This window comes from Ranitomeya imitator, chromosome 1 (genome assembly GCF_032444005.1).
Source record: "Ranitomeya imitator isolate aRanImi1 chromosome 1, aRanImi1.pri, whole genome shotgun sequence".
Taxonomy (NCBI): domain Eukaryota; kingdom Metazoa; phylum Chordata; class Amphibia; order Anura; family Dendrobatidae; genus Ranitomeya; species Ranitomeya imitator.
Genome location: NC_091282.1, coordinates 655812430 through 655829335, shown reverse-complemented (window position 1 = coordinate 655829335; position 16906 = coordinate 655812430). Strand labels below are relative to the sequence as shown.

Here is a 16906-nt window from a genome sequence, read left to right as displayed (position 1 = left end):
CCGTCTTCCTCTGTCCCCTTGCAGCCCTTGCGTCCCTATCTACTCTGCCCTCGGAGTCTCCTTGTGTCCTCTTGTGCCTGTCTCCCTTTCCCCTAGTCTCCGTGTGTCCCATTTGCCCTTCTCCCCTTCCTCCTAGTCCCTATGTGTCCCCTTGTGCTTGTGTCCCTTGTCCGCGTGTGTAGCGTTGTGTCCCTTGCCCACTAGTCCCTGTGTGTCCCCTTGCACCTGTCTCCCTTGTCCCCATATGCTTGTGTCCCTTGTCCCCGTCTGCCAGTCTCCCTTGCCCTTGTAACCTTTTCGCCTGCCTCCTAGCCCCCATGTGTCCCCTTGTGCCTGTCTTCCTTGCTCCCTAGCCCCCCTATGTTACCCTTGTGCCTGTCTCCCCTAGCCCCTTGTGTCCTTCTCCCCTGCCCCCCTAGTCATGATTTGCTTGTGTCTTTCTCACTGCCCCTGTATGGAGGGGCTTCATTACACTGAGGGGGGCTGCATTATATTCTATGAGGGTTACATTGCATTGTATGGCAGGGCTGCAGTATACTCTGTGGGGTGGCTGTATTATACTATATGTGGGCTGCCTTATACTGAATTGAGGACTATGGGGAATATATTATACTATATGAAGAACTAGGGTGCATCATACTATGGGAAGTGAATTATACGACATGGATGACGATGGCGGTGCATTATACTATATGGATCACTATCAGTAGTGTATTATACTATATGGAGGACTGAGCAGTGTATTTTAATATATGGAGGACTATGTGGAGTATATAATACTAAATAGAGGACTGAGGAGTGTATTATACTATATGGAGGACTATGAGGGGTGTATTATACTATATGGAGGACTGAGCAGTGTATTATACTATATGGAGCACTACGAAGAGTGTATTATCCTATATGGAGCACTATGAGAAGTGTATTTTAATATATGGAGGAGTGTATTATACTATATGGAGGACTGAGGAGTGTACAATACTATATGGGGACTATGGGGAGTGTATTATACTATAAGGAGGACTATGGGGGTGCATTATACTTCTTATATGGATCCCCATGACTTCTATGTTAGCCCCTGATGAGTATAATGGTTTATTTTATTTTATACATTACATAACAATGGCAGTACGGGGGACAAATGTATGCCAGGCTGGGGCACTGGATAGTTATGCAACTGCGGTCACACTATACAACTTTGCAATAAAGCTATAGTGTGCAAAATTAATAGGGAAAATGTGAATTTGGGTGGAAAATATTTTGGCATGGTGGGGGGCCCCATTTGAAAGTTCGCACCGGGGCCCATAACTTTGTAGTTACGCCACTGGACCCAGCCCTCTCTTCCCCAGGCCTAGGAGACACCCGACCATGGTCAATCACTGAAGATCCGCGAGGAGACGAAGACGCCTGCAGTTAAAGGGACACTGTCACCTGAATTTGGAGGGAACAATCTTCAGCCATGGAGGCGGGGTTTTTGGGTTTTTGATTCACCCTTTCCTTACCCGCTGGCTGCATGCTGGCTGCAATATTGGATTGAAGTTCATTCTCTGTCCTCCGTAGTACACGCCTGCACAAGGCAAGATTGCCTTGCGCAGGCATGTACTACGGAGGACAGAGAATGAACTTCAATCCAATATTGCAGCCAGCATGCAGCCAGCGGGTAAGGAAAGGGTGAATCAAAAACCCCGCCTCCATGGCTGAAGATTGTTCCCTCCAAATTCAGGTGACAGTGTCCCTTTAAAGGATGACGACATAAAGTACAGGGGTTGGCCTGGATTAGGACAATGCGGGGGGGTGGAGGACCGTCGGTAGACAGAAAGAAACTCAACTTTCCTTGATAGACTTTGCTAGAAGGAAAACCCGGTGACCCCCACTACGGCCATTGTTGCAGAAAGAGCTAACGTAGTAGATCTCAGGAACGGGTGTACCACCCTTGTAAGAAGGACACAAGTATAATCATTGAGAGACTTTTCCATTATTCTAATTGTATGTTTATTGTGGTATTGTTTCCTGCTGTTTATACCTTCATATTATTAGCTGTGAATTCCCGCTATATTGAAAAGAAATAAATCTGTTCCCGCCTTGTGCCTCCTGTGCGTTATATTCAGTCGATTGCTTTACACCAACACGACAATTTTCAGCACAATTTCATAAAACCTACACGTAAACTTCTGTCCTAATTCTCATTTTACCTGCAAAAAAAAAAAAGGAAACCATTTTATAATAAAATATGCAAATAAGGAACAAAATTAGTTTGGTCATAATATTAAATTATTAATATTAATTGCTCCTTCACCAAAGGTATAAACACAATAGCGGTGTCCAAGCTCCGCCGGGAGCTCCATCCAAATACTAGAACAGACAAGCACCCGTCCTACCGTCTCAGTAAGGAGGAGGTGACATTGTAGTGACGGGCAGATCCCTCTTCTCTGTTTTCTCTTAGACTATGTGCACACGATGCGGATCCGCAGTGGATTTTTCTGCGCAGAAACGCTGCAGATGTGCACTGTGATGTACAGTATAATGTTATTGAATTGGAAAAAAAAAAGCTGTGCATATGGTGCGGAAAAATCAGTGCGGAATTGCTGCGAATTTCAAAGAAGTGCATGTCACTTCTTTTGTGCGGATCTGCAGCGTTTCTGCACCCCTCCATGTTAAAATTCCACAGTGGCAAAAACCGCAGAAAATCCGCATCAATTCCGCATAAAAACCACGCAAAATCCGCGGCTGCGGATTCTGCCAGGAGAGGCGGATTTTGTGCAGAAAATTCTGCACCTCTTTTCCTACGTGTGCACATAGCCTTACTCTTATGCACTCCTGACAATTTAGGCAGAATCTAGAGCAGGGACTGCGCTCTACTAAATGCTTCTAGATCGCGTTACGTGATTATTACATATTCATATACAATATTTGACCTTGCTCCAGGCCTGGCAGCTCTTCTGAAATCAAATGTCCAAAGATCCGCTCATCTCTAGGGCTTATACAATACTGCCATCCTCATAGCAGTGCCCGTCCAATAATGTGAATAATGGCATTATGTGGATAACCATATTGTATGGGCATTGCTGTGTAGATAACAGCATTGTATGGGTACTGCTGTGTGGATAACAGAGTTGTATGGGCACAACTATGTGAATAACAGTATAGTATGGTGTCACGAAAACCCCTCTCACGAGAGAGTGGGGGGATATGGATATCACCCCGCCGTCACCAATCTGTGACGAAGATTACTCAGTCGCAGTTCACTGGCCCCCCTTACCCTCAGGTCAGTCAGGGAACTGCCCCTAGGATAAGTAGTTGCTGAAGAGGCTGCCCTGTTCCGTACTGGTTATCGGGGCACTCTGCAGTGAGGGCGGCATATATATCAATAGTCCCAGGCCAGGGATACACATATAAACCTCCGTCCGTCACTGCACGGATCTCCCAAGAACACTAGAACGGTATGCTACTAACAGTTCCTCGTTAGATATAATCCGGTCCGTTACCAAGCCTATATCAGGCCAGAAACCAACCCCGGGTAAAGTGAATTTGAGTGGAGTACGTGCCGGTTTGATAATAGAGCAAAAGAACGAAGCTAGGAAATGTATAAGTTTACTCCAGAAAAACTCGGCAGTATTAACAAAAATTACAAAAGATATTACAAAAGAGACAAAATCCAAATATGTACAGTTATAAAATAAAAGGTACGAAACATCTCAGTCACAGGTTTGACGTGTCGATAAAGGGGAGGAGAGTTCCCAAAAGAATGATTCAGCACCCCAGCATGGTGTTAGCTGCTGTCTCTCCGGCTCTGAATCCCTCCCAAAATGGATGTTTTATGGTTTGGCCATAAACTTAGGGACTGCCACCTTGCTGACCTCACATGTAGGCTGTTTTCCGGGAGGTACACCTATTTTGGAAAGTTATCAAAAACTCCTTTTTCCATATCTTTGGCCTGGAAGCTCAAAGGCCAACAATATTGGCATTATTTTTTCCTCTGTGGTTTTACCGTTCTTTAGAGTCCAAACATGGTTTGTCTGTGCTAGCTGGCAGAGCCATAAAACTCACATTCCAGGATGACCATTTGGTTGAAGGGAAGGGGGAGTAGAAATTCACAAAGAGGGAGAAAGTGGAGGCTGCTGCTGTGCAAAGGGCTGCCAGCAGGACTTGGTCCCACAGCATAATGGAAAAATAATTCATATCTTCCTGACACCTCCCCTTTAGACTGCACTACAGGCCTCCTGGTACTCCTCCACACGCATCTCCACTGGCTCTCCCTGCCGGGACAACTCATCTGCATTCCAATGATCGCTGCCCTTTCATTGTTGAACGGTAGTTATACTGCTGGAGGGCGAGGCTCCAGTGTAGCAACCATCCATTGATACTGGACACAGTATGGAGCAAACTCAGGCGATTGTAGTTGGTCACGATGGTGAAGGTGCGCCCATACAAGTAGGGCTGCAAGCGTTGCAGGGCCCAAACCATGGCCAGGCACTCCTTCTCTATGGTGGAATAGGCCATTTCCCTCGGCTGGAGCTTCCGGCTTAGGTACAACACGGGGTGCTCTTGGTTCCCCGAGTCGACCTGGCTGAGCACAGCACCAAGGCCAAACACGCTGGCCTTGGTCTGTACTAACAACGGTCGACTGTAATCGACCACCCTTAGCACAGGGGAGCTGCTCAGGGCAGTCTTCAAAGCCAAAAGGCCACCTCACAGTCATTGGTCCAATCAACTGTATGGGGTAGGTTTTTCTTGTTGAGGTCCGTCAAGGGCTTCGCAAGGCTACTATAGTTTTGTACAAAGCACCTATAGTATCCTGCAGTGCCCAAGAAGGAAATCACTTGCTTCTTGGTCCTGGGGGTGGGCCAGGATGCGATAGCGTCCACTTCCCCAGGCTCTGGCTTCAGAGTAACCCGCCTACCCGGTGCCCAGGTAGTGGACCTCGCTCATGCCCATCTGGCACTTTCCCGGCTTGATGGTCAAGCCTGCTTAGTGTATGCGCCTGTGCACCTGCTGCAGATGCTCGAGGTGATCCTCCCAAGTGGGAATGAAGACTGCACGTCATCCAGGTACCGCACTGTGTACCTCTCCAGTTCCTGGAGCAGGTTGTTGACCATCTCCTGGAACATGGCAGGGGCATTCTTCATGCCAAAAGGCATGACTGTGGACTCGTACAGTCCAAAGGGGGTGATAAAGGCAGACTTCTCCTGTGCCTCGGGGCTTAGGGCAATCTGCCAATATCCCCCACTCAGATCCATAATGGATAGATAGATCATGCTAGCTAACTGCTCAAGTAGCTCCTCGATGCATGGCATTGAGTGTGCATCATAGGCTGTTATGGCGTTGACCCCCTGTAGTCCACAAAGAACCAAATGGTCCGATCCTTCTTTGGCATCAGGACTACAGGTGAGGCCCACACATTCTGACACCGTTTAATCACCCCCAACTTCAGCATCTCATCGACCTCCTGGTGCATTATGTGCTGCACCTCGTCCAAGATTGGATAGGATGTCTGCTGGTTTGGAGTATGATTCCCGGTGTCCACTTTGTGGACCGCAACCTCAGTACTTCCAGGCATGCTGGTAAACACGGCCTGGAAGGATTTTAGTGTTGCTCACAGCTGAGACCACTGGCGTGCAAGTAAAAAGGCGCTTATCTCCACATCCTCTATGGACCTGCTGGCCTTTGCTTGGGCCAGCATGTCCAGGAGGGGGTTTTCCATCCCATCCTCTGGCAGGTTGCAGACCGATAGGATGCAGGCTTCACGTTCTTGATGAGCCTTCATCATATTAACGTGAAAGGCCTTTCGCCTACCCCGAGCATGGTCAAGAGTGACCACGTAGGTGACTGGGTTGAGCTGTTGGTATATGATGTATTGGCCTTCCCAGGCCGCCTGAAGCTTGTCTTTTGGTACAGAGACCAGCACTCACACCTTCTGACTCACCTGGTAGGTCCACTCCAGGGAGTTCTGGTCGTATCAATGCTTTTGGTCAGCCTGAGCCTGCGCCATGTTGTCATGCACCCACTGCATCAAGGTCTGCATTTTGTCACCAAAGCATATGACATACTCCACAATGGACATTCCTGAAGGGCTCGGCTCTTCTTCCCAGGATTCCCTTTCCAACCCAAGGGGTCATCTGTTTGAGAGTACCGTTGAATTGCTCACGCAAACAATTGGTTTGAGGATGATACGCGCTCAATATAAGACACCGCACCTGCATTTTCTTAGAGAGAGCCTCCATTAGGCAAGTCCCCTGGTGGGTAAGCATCTCCCTGGGAAATCCTACTTGAGAAAAGATGGCTAACAGGGCATCCGCCACCTTATCTACCCTAATTGAGGACAGAGCCACTGCCTGCGGATACCGGGTAGCACAGTCTACCACAGTAAGGATGAAACACTTTCTAGAGCTACTGTGTATGGCCAGTGGTCCCACAATGTCCACAGAAATCCTTTGGAAAGGCTCATCTATCACTGGCAAAGAGATCAGGGGCACTTTGAGAGCAGGCCCTGACTTTCCCACTCTGACACGTGGTACAGGAGCAGCAGTAGTTTTTCACATCTGTCCCCATTTTGGGCCAATAGAAGTGGTGAGACAGCCAAACCTTAGTTTTGATGACCCCCAAATGTCCAGCGAATGGAATCTCATGGACAATCCATAACAACTTATCCCTAAATTGGTAGGGTATAATCAGCTGTCTCTCCCACAACCACTCCTGTTGTTCAGGCTAGCGTCTGAGTGCAGAGCTACCTGGAACTCCTGGCTGGAGGCAGCCAGAAGTGACATTAAGGTCCCGTCCTCACAGGGACCCTCTGGGACCTGCTCTGGGTCTGTGTCTGGTTCAGTTATTCCTCTGGCTGAGGAGGGTCCAGAAGGTAGGGCATTACTTGCGTTCTGTGCACTCTGACTGCGGGTGACAGCGGCTATATTGGCCGTCTCCCCGGGGAATAACACAGTCCCACCAGCCTGCCCGGCTATGGGTACTACCTCCTCATCTTCCCCTATTACCTCAGGAGCAGTGCTCCTTTGTGACACTCGTCAGTTGCATGGCATCACCTGCTTCATGGCTCCCGTGCCTCTCCCCATCCCCCATAGCACTGATGCTTGCTCCTGTTAGGGGGTCCTCAGCAAAAACACCCCACAGCATGCCATGGCTGAGTTTTTCTGTACCTCCCGATACATCATTATTAGGTACAGAATTGATATTCACATCATTAGCATTAGCATTACCATCAGTATCAGATCGGGGAGGGGTGTCAGGGACATAAGCAAACATCCTCCCTAAATCAGTTCCCAACAAAATGTTTGTGGGTAGGTTCTCGGACACCCCCATTTCCTTCACCCCACTCCCGGCATCCCAATCTATAGAACCCCGGGCCATTGGCAAGGGACAGTTGATGCCCCCAATCCCGGTGACAGTCAGGGTTTTCCCCAGTTTGGGTTGGATAAGGGTTAGTTCGGCCCGGTGTCTTTGAGGCCTACAGAGACAGTGCCCCCACGGTGACAGTCTGCAAATTTTCACAGGCCCTCCCAACCGCCCCACCCACAAAAAGAACTGCTGCATTAGGCCCTGGAGCCTTGGAAGGGGGACTCTTCTTCTGCTTCTCCGGACAAGTGGCGTTGAGGTGTCTAGTCCGACTGCAGAAATAACACTTACGTGGATCAGATGTAGGCCTTACGCTGGCAAAGGGGACAAGGCCTCCCGAGGGTCGGCTAGCAGGGGAAGGAATGGTGGTCGTTAGCTTACCCCCTTTCCAGCCGGTGGCAACCGGCTTCCGCACCTCCGGTTTACGATTGGCCTTGTAGGTGCCAGCAATCTGCGCTATGGCATCCGCCTCTTTTGGCTCCCGATCCATCACGAACTGTCGCACCTCAGCCAGACAAAGATGTAGGAACTGGTCTTTCACCATAAGGTCCTTTAGCTGCTCAGTTGGTCACTGACAGTTCTTGGACTCACTGCTCAAAGTAGGTTCTGACCCCATGCACCACATCGCTGTAGCTGTCCTGTGGTCCACGTTAGAGGTTCCAGAACTTATTATGGTAGACCTCAGGAGTCAGCTGGCACTTTTTTTTTATCAGGGTCTGCTTGATAGCCTCAAAGTCTCCATCTTGGTCTTGAGGCAGAGAACTAAAAGCCTCCAGAGCTTTTCCTTTGAGCCCTGGAGTTAAATATCGGGCACATTGGTCCTCAGGCAGCTGGTAATGTCTGCAGGCTTTTTCAAACCCTCGCAGAATCATGTCCAAGTCCCCATCCTTTTCAGTCCCTGGAAAGTGTTCTGGTCGGGGTTTACAGGTTGTGGAATTATTTGACTCACAGTTCCATGGGTTAGATGGTGCTATCCCGAGTCAGGCCATCTGAAGTTCATGGTCTCGCCGAGCTTGGGCCTCTGCTCATTGCTCGGAAGCCTCCCGTTCAGCTCTCTCGGCCTCATGGTCTTGGTGCTGCTGAATTAGCTTCAGACATCCCTCATGATCGTCTGCGTGGAGATGCTCCAAGGCCATCTGCAAGAGGCGGTCCACACTACTCTGGTTGCAAGTAGGACTGACATGCACCGGTTGGACCTCTGCGGCAGCACCACCTGCGCTTGGGCTGTCTTCTGCGTCACCAGGGCTCTGATGACAGACAGGATCTGCGGCACATTGCATCAGTTCTGCAATTATTTGGTGCCTTGTTTTGCGCGTAGAGTCAATCTGTCTCAGCATACAGAGGGCAATAAGAACATCCTTGGTTTGCTGGTTATACCAGGACTCCCCTACTGCAGCCATGATTGCCAAATAAAAGATAGGGCAGAAAAACGAAGAGGGGTAGGGTGTAACTACTACACATACAGAATTGTCTTAGATCTAATAAACACTGAGTTCGATCTTCTAAACTTTTTTGTGCAAGGTCCTCGCAAGAACCATGCAAGTTTTTAGTGAGAGGAATGATTGCTAAAATCAGATCACTAATGCTCTATGATCCCACCACTCTGCCAGGGCAATATATACAGTATATCGTCAGTCCCAAGCCAGGGATACACATATAAACCTCCGTCCGTCACTGCCAGGATCCCCCAATAACACCAGAACGGTATGCTGCCACCAGTTCCTCGTTGGATATAAGCCGATCCGTTACCAAGCCTATATCGGGTGAGAAACCAACTCCAGGTAGCATGAATTTGCGAGTAGTACATGTTGGTTCGATCATAGAGCAAACGAACAAAGCTAGCAAATTTATAAAAACTCGACAGTGTTTACAAAAATTACAAAAGATATTACAAAAGAGACAAATACAAACATGTACAAACATCTATAAAATAAAAGGCATAAAGGTACAAAACTTACTAAATCTCAGTCAGAGGTATGATGTGTCGATAAAGGGGAGGAGAGTTCCCAAAGGAATGATTCAGCACCCCAGCATGGTGTTAGCTGCTGTCTCTCCGGCTCTGAATCCCTCCTGTTCCTATTTTATGGTTTGGCCATATACTTAGGGACTCCCACCTTGCTGACCTCACATGTGGGCTGTTTTACAGGAGGTACACCTATTTTAGAAAGTTATCAAAAACTCCTTTTTTCCATAACTTTGGCATGGAAGCTCACAGGCTAACGATATTGGCATTATTTTTTCCCCTGTGATTTTACCGTTCTTTAGAGTCTAAACACAGTAAGCCTGTGATTTACTGGTGGGCAGAAATTAATTTCCCAGGTTTCCGATGACCCTAAATGCCACACAAGGCTGCCATGCGTAGCCCAAATTTCACAGATCCTGGAAATCTCGTTTTCATGTTTCTAGGATAACTGTATGTTATTAAATTTGACTTTGAGTATTCTGCTCTGGAAACAAAGATTCTTGGCGGTAAAACACACTTAGCTCTGCTAGCTTGCAGAGCCATAAAACTCACATTCCAGAATGACCATTTGGTTGAAGGGAGGGGGGAGTAGAAATTCTCAAAGAAGAAGAAATAGGGGGCGAGTGCGAGTGGCTGCCAGCAGGACTTAGTCCCACAGCACAATGGACATACAGTATGACATATGGGCACTGCTATGTGGATAACAGTATAGCATGGACACTGCTATGTGGATAACAGTATAGTTTGTGTACTACTATGTGGATAACAGTACAGTATGGGCATTACTATGTGGATAACAGTACAGGATGGATACTGTGTGGATAACAGTATTGTATGGGCACTACTATGTAGATAACAGTATAGTATTGGCAAAACGATGTGGATAACAGTATAGTATGGGCACTGCTATGTGGATAACTGTATAGTATGGATACTATGTGGATAACAGTATAGTATGGGCACTGCTATGTGGATAACAGTATAGTATGGGCACTGCTATGTGAATAACAGTATAATATGGGCACTGCTATGTGGATAACAGTATAGTGGGGGCATTATCCACACACCTGTGCCTACAGAATACAATTATCCACACAGCAGTGCCCATACAATGCTGTTATCCATATAGCAGTGTAATAAAAGTTTTCTACCTCTTTGGCGACAATAGAATAGGATAATTTCTCAATAGTTTATTGGGAACTATTATTTACCATTTACTGCCCTTCTTATCTGCACCGGTGGGAGGAGACAATGGGCTGATTAATTGTGGCTGGCATCTTAATGATGAGCGTCGGTGTTAAAGGGAACCTGTCACCCCCAAAATCGAAGGTGAGCTAAGCCCACTGGCATCAGGGGCTTATCTCCAGCATTCTGGAATGCTGAAGATAAGCCCCCCGATGTATCCTGAAAGATGAGAAAAAGAGGTTAGATTATACTCACCTGGGTGGGCGGTCCCATCCAATGGGTGTTGCGGTCCCGTCCGAGGCCTCCCATCTTCTTACGATGACGTCCTCTTCTTGTCTTCGTGCTGCGGCTCCGGCGCAGGCGTACTTTGTCTGCCCTGATGAGGGCAGAGCAAAGTACTGCTGTGCGCTGGCGCTGGGCCTCTCTGACCTTTCCTGGCGCCTGTGCACTGCAGTACTTTGCTCTGCCCTCAACAGGGCAGACAAAGTACCCCTGCGCCGGAGCCGCAGCGTGAAGACAAGAAGAGGACGTCATCGTAATAAGATGGGAGGCGCTGGACCAGACCGCAACACCCATCGGATCGGACCGCAGCGGGAACGCCCCTGGGTGAGTATAATCTAACCTCTTTTTCTCATCTTTCAGGTTACATTGGGGGCTTATCTACAGCATTCCAGAATACTGATGCTGGTGGGCTTAGCTCACCTTCGATTTTGGGTGTGACTTTGTTTTTTCTAGTATTTAATAAGATAATAATAATAATAATCTTTTTATTTTTATATTGCGCTAACATATTCTGCAGCGCTTTACAGTTTTTGTTTTGTTTTTTTTGCACACATTATCATTAGAGGTCAGGTAATGCCCAGCTGTGTGCCTCTTCTGTTAATCACACATCTCCTTCCCTAAGCAGCCATATGACCGCTCCTGATGGTGACATTCCCATTTCCTGTGACATCACATCGACAGAGCGGTTTCTTCTCTTTGAAGCTACTCTGTCGACAAGACGTCACTGCCAACATCTATCGTGCTCGATCGCCGCCTGCTGAATCTGGGGGGGGGGCTCGCGAAATGCAACAGTCCGAAGTGTCTCCCCGGCAGCTGCATTCTGCCATCCCCCAGACTGGGAGTCAGCGGTTCTCTGAGCCGTCAGTCAAACTGACAGCCAACAGAGAGAAACTGCAATAGTACAGGAGTCTAACAGACGCAAGTATAATTGAAGCTCTGACTGCAGGGTCACAGAGACGCCAGCAGCATGACCAGGTCATGTAATCACGCTGCTGACATCACTTGCCGGTGCTGCAGAGGTGCTGATGGGTGGTAAGTGCATCAGTGGAGCTGAAGACACCAAAGTTAGGAGGGTATTTACTGAGGGGGTGTATTTAGTGTGTGGAGGGGTATTTGCTGTTTGTGTGTGTGTGTGTGTGGGGGGGGGGGGTGGTATTTGCTGTGTGTGGGGTAATTACTGTGTGTGTGGAGGGGGTAATTACTGTGTGTGTAGGGATGTCTTCACTGTGTGTGTGAGGAGTATTCACTGTGTGAAGAGGGGTAATTGCTGTGTGTGTGGGGGGGCATTTGCTGTGTGTGGGCGGGAGGGTATTTGCTGTGTGTGTGAGAGGGTATTTATTGTGTGTGTGAGGGCTATTCACTGTGTGTGAGAGGAGTGTTCACTGGGTGTGGGGGAGGATGTTTACTGTGTGTGAGGGGTATTTACTGTGTCTGCGTGTGGGGGGGTATTCACTGTGTGCCTGTGAAGATACAGTATGGGGGTGATGGGATGGGTGCGGACACAGTCGTAGGGATGTGTGAGGAGGCAGTATGGAAAGTGAGAGGGTATATGTAGGAGGAGGAAGGGGGAAACGTGCGAGGAGACAGTATGGAGGAAAAAAGTGTGAGTGGGCACAGAATGGAGACTGAGTAGTGTGGGTGTGTGTGGGGAAAGGGGTTAGCATGGGGCAACAGTGTAAGGGCACAGCCAGGAGGTGACAGTATACCAAGAGGGAAGTGTGATAAGAGGGCACAGATTAGAGACTGTGCCCTATAGGGGAGACTCGGTGTGGGAGAACAGTGTGATGAGGGGGCCCAGTATGGAAAAAAGAGAGGGCCCTATAGGGGAGACTCGGTGTGGGAGAACAGTGTGATGAGGGGGCCCAGTATGGAAAAAAGAGAGGGCAGTGTGGAGAGCATGTACCATAAGAGGGACAGTGTGGCGGTCATATTTTGTGCAGAGAATATAGTGAGGGGCAATTACTTAGTCAGAGGCTCGGCGTAGGACAAATATTTTTATTTGGGAGCATTAGAATGACATTGCTATCTTTAAGGGCGTCATGAGGGGAGGTGCTGCACAAGACCGGAGAAGATGGAAGTCTGCAGAGATGGCTGTGGATGAGAAAACTCATGGAGTCTGGACAAGATGAAGAAGAAAAAAAAGGGAACGACTCCAGAGACAACGTAATTTATAAGGTACCTGGATGTAAATTTTTGTGATACTAATTCTCATATTTTTATTTATGTTAGTGCAGCGCCCCAGAGACCTGGTCGTTGCAGTATGACGCTCTGCCACTAAGGGGATTGATGGTACGTCTGATGGCACTAAATTTCTCCTGACCAGGTATCACCAGAACACATTACACTTCACACTCCGGCCACTAGGGGGAGAAAAAGGCTTTATTTATTGGGCCACTCCTCACACTGGTAAAACTAGGGGTTGGGGAGGAAGTTAGTCAGAAGCTGACTGGGTTGGATTCAGGCAACATCCCGTGGCAGGGGGTGTTGCAGGGAGAAGACACAGGGGGGTCCCTGTCAGGCGTGGGAACCTGGCAGGTGCCTAGCGAACAGAGCAGAACGTAACGGAACCGCGCCTGCACACCCCGCGGCGGTATCCTAAGAAAGAGACACGAAGGGAAGGACATTGTGGAACAGTGTAAACGAGATCAAGCACAAAGGAGAGCCAGTAAGAGTCATGCCGTGAGACCGAGGCAACATCCTACGGAGGCGTGTAGCCGGTGGCTGGAACACCGTGGGAGTAACTGACTCTAGGCCTTACTTCAAACTCCGCCGCACAGTTAATTATAGGTTGGCTGTCTACCTTACTACACCTACGAAGACATAGGGGGCAACAGTGGGAGAGGGGCGTCTCTAGGGTCCCGGAAGAGCTCCGAGCCTTCCCGTCAAACGGGTGGCGTCCTAGCCTTAACATATCTGGGGGACGTTGAACTAGAAACATCTGGAACCAAAGAGAGAGAGAGCTGTAGAGAACGAACGAACGAACGAGAACAGCAGTTGTGAGGACTATTCCGAATGCTCAGCAGGGTAGGACTACAACACACAGGCGCTAATGGTAGGCAACGATTTCCATCTGCGAAGGAAACTCTGGATGTGCCCATCGGACCGGCCGGTCTCAGATAGCCCTGTTAAGCGTGCTCTGGATTGAGGATCCTGAAGTCTTCAGTAAAGAGGTAAAGAGACTGCAACCTTGTGTCCTCGTTATTGACTGCACCTCACACCATCACCATCTACCTTACTGGGAAGCCCTGGGGACATACTTCACCTGTGGGAAGGTATACCATCCAGCTGCCATTCCATCACCCCAGCGGACCCCACAGCAGCGTCGGTCACCCTGACCGAACACCACAGGTGGCGTCACGAACCCCTGACAGACTGCACCTCCTTTTTGGACGCCCATTAGCAGGGTCGCGGACCGGGTCTAGCCACCGTGACAGCCTCGGGACTGAACCAGAGAGGCCCGGTACCGAGAACTCGTGGCCCTGTGTCTGGGGGCGCTCCATTAGGAGCTTTAAAGGGGTTGTCCAAGTTTGTGATGAGTCTGCAATCATTCTATGTGACTGCAGACTTATGAATTCTCGCAGTGCGCACTGCACGCTGTCAGGATTCTCTCCTGTCGGTGATTTGCAAACCTGATCACGTGCCGACTTGACATGCATGGCCTCTCTCAACGAAAATGAATTGAGCGAGGCCAGACATGTCTAGTCAGAATGTGGCCAGAGATATTCAAATCACATGCTTGTGTAAGGAAGAATCCTAAAAGTGTGCAGTGAATACACTGAGAATTCAGAAGCCTGCAGCCATTTATAGTCACTGCAGACTTTCATCTCAAAACTGGATGCACCCTTTAATTATAAAATGAAGCCCTGCAGCCAATCATAACAGCGTGTAATATCCTTACTGTCATGGTTCAGCTATGCTTGCTGGTTCCAGCAGTCATTACATGGCCACTTCACTCATGTGCGATTTTCATACTTACGCTCTCACGTGACAACAAGCTTCTCTTCCCGCTTCTCTCAGTTTTTCACTGAACATTGAATTAGGGAGAGCAGTTCGTCGGCACGTGACTAAGGGCTCATGCCCGCTTGCGATGAAATCGGACAAATTCAATCCGATAAAAAATCGGATTGAATTCGGACCAATGTTAATCTATGATTGTGTCTTCAACTGTGTTTTTTTTCCGGCTTGGATCGGATCACGATTGGGCTGGAAAAAAATCACATCATGCTGCAATTGCAATCAGAAATCGGATCGCATCCCGCAATAGAAGTTAATGGGTGCGAGAATAAAATTCACACAGCACTCGCACCGATTTTTACACACCAATGTCCTTTGAAAAGCCGGCAATTCATATGCGACTACTGTAAAATCACACTGACAGGTTAGAGTAGAAAAGATAGAATACATATATACACACACACAGAATAGGTATATATATATATATATATATATATATATATATATATATAGTGAGACACAGTTTTCAACCAGGGTGGTGCCAAGATGTGACCTCCCCAGCTGAATACTACTGGAGAATGAATGAGATGCTGCCGGCGCAGTTTCAGTGACTAGCGGTGCCATCACTGATGTTGCACTCCTTCACAGCCTGATCTGCACTGAACTCTGGAGTGTGGGAAAATGAACTGGCATTTTCCCACACTCCAGAGTTCACCGCAGGTCAATCTGTGAGGGAGCGCAGCATCAGTGATGGCACCGCTAGTCACTGAAACTGCGCCGGCAGCATCTCATTCATTCTCCAGTAGTATTCAGCTGGGGAGGTCACATCTTGGCACCACCCTGGTTGAAATCTGTATATACCCCAGATATGGATTACGGAGTGGGACACAGTGACGGACAGGTATGGTATATTGTTGGTTTGTTATTTTTATTTTTATTACAGGAGAATGAGGGCTCACCCAAATTTTTACTGTCAAAAAATAAATAATTAAATAAACGTCCAGTAATTTGCACACACTGTACTAATTGTATTTGTCAGTGACATCTAGATATCTACCTATTCTATATGTATTTAGTTTATGTAATCCATCTCTTCTATCCTGTCGGCTGCTGCAGTGAATTTACAGAACCCGACATGTATTTCAACTTTTCTTCTATCTATCTATCTATCTATCTATCTATCTATCTATCTATCTATCTATCTATCTATCTATCTATCTATCTATCTATCTATCTATCTATGCAATATAAATACATATATATGTGTGTGTCACTGACATCTATACATACAGTATATATATATATATTATATATGTATACCAGTAGTGTAGCTACTGGGTGGGCAGAGGGGGGGGTCGCCCAGGGCCCCGTGCTCTGAGGGGGCCCACCCGGAGCTATAATACTGTAACTGTATACTGTATACAGTTACATTCTGCGGCACAGCAGGGAGAATCGATCTCCCTGCTCTGCCAGCCGGTCGCTATGGGGCCCCTGAGCAGGCGGGGGGACCCTGGTGCCAGCAGTGGGCCCCCCGCCCGTCATCAGAAGGTCAGCTGTATCAGCATTTAGCCGATACAGCTGATCGCATTGATGGGAGAAGGAGCGCTATGCTCCTTCTCCCATCATCCCCCTCTCAGCGTCTGACTTACACAGACACTGACAGGGGGTGCGATGACGTCACAAACCCGCTGTCAGGAGATGACCGTGCGCTCACAGCTGCGGAGGCAGAGAGGTGAGTATTTATTTATTTTTTACGGGTGCTGCCTTATACTACAGGTGCTGCCTTATACTACAGGATCTGCCTATATGGGTGCTGCCTTATATTACAGGGTCTGCCTATAGGGGTGTTGCCTTATATTACAGGGTCTGCCTATAGGGGTGCTGCTTTATACTACAGAGTCTGCCTATAGGGGTGCTGCCTTATATTACAGGGTCTGCCTATAGGGGTGCTGCCATATATTACAGGGTCTGCTTATAGGGGTACTGCCTTATACTACAGCGTCTGCCTATAGGGATGCTACCTTATACTACAGGATCTGCCTATGGGGGTGCTGCCGTATATTACAGGGTCTGCCTACAGGGGTGCTGCCTTATATTACAGGATCTGCCTATAGGGGTGCTTGTTGTGAGTTCTGTTTTTGGGCTCCCTCTGGTGGTTACTGATGGTACTGGGTGATT

General features: G+C 48.2%; 1 protein-coding gene across 1 annotated transcript in view; it reads right to left on the bottom strand.

The window, feature by feature from the left end:
* Nucleotides 1-1980: 1980 nt before the first annotated feature.
* Nucleotides 1981-16906, bottom strand: part of SEMA6C (semaphorin 6C) — a 295200-nt gene continuing 280274 nt past the window's right edge. Inside the window, exon 19 of the mRNA XM_069728758.1 lies at nucleotides 1981-2192. Within this exon, the coding sequence (XP_069584859.1) occupies nucleotides 2158-2192 (35 nt within the window). The 3' untranslated portion in view covers nucleotides 1981-2157. The remainder of the gene's footprint in view (nucleotides 2193-16906) is intronic.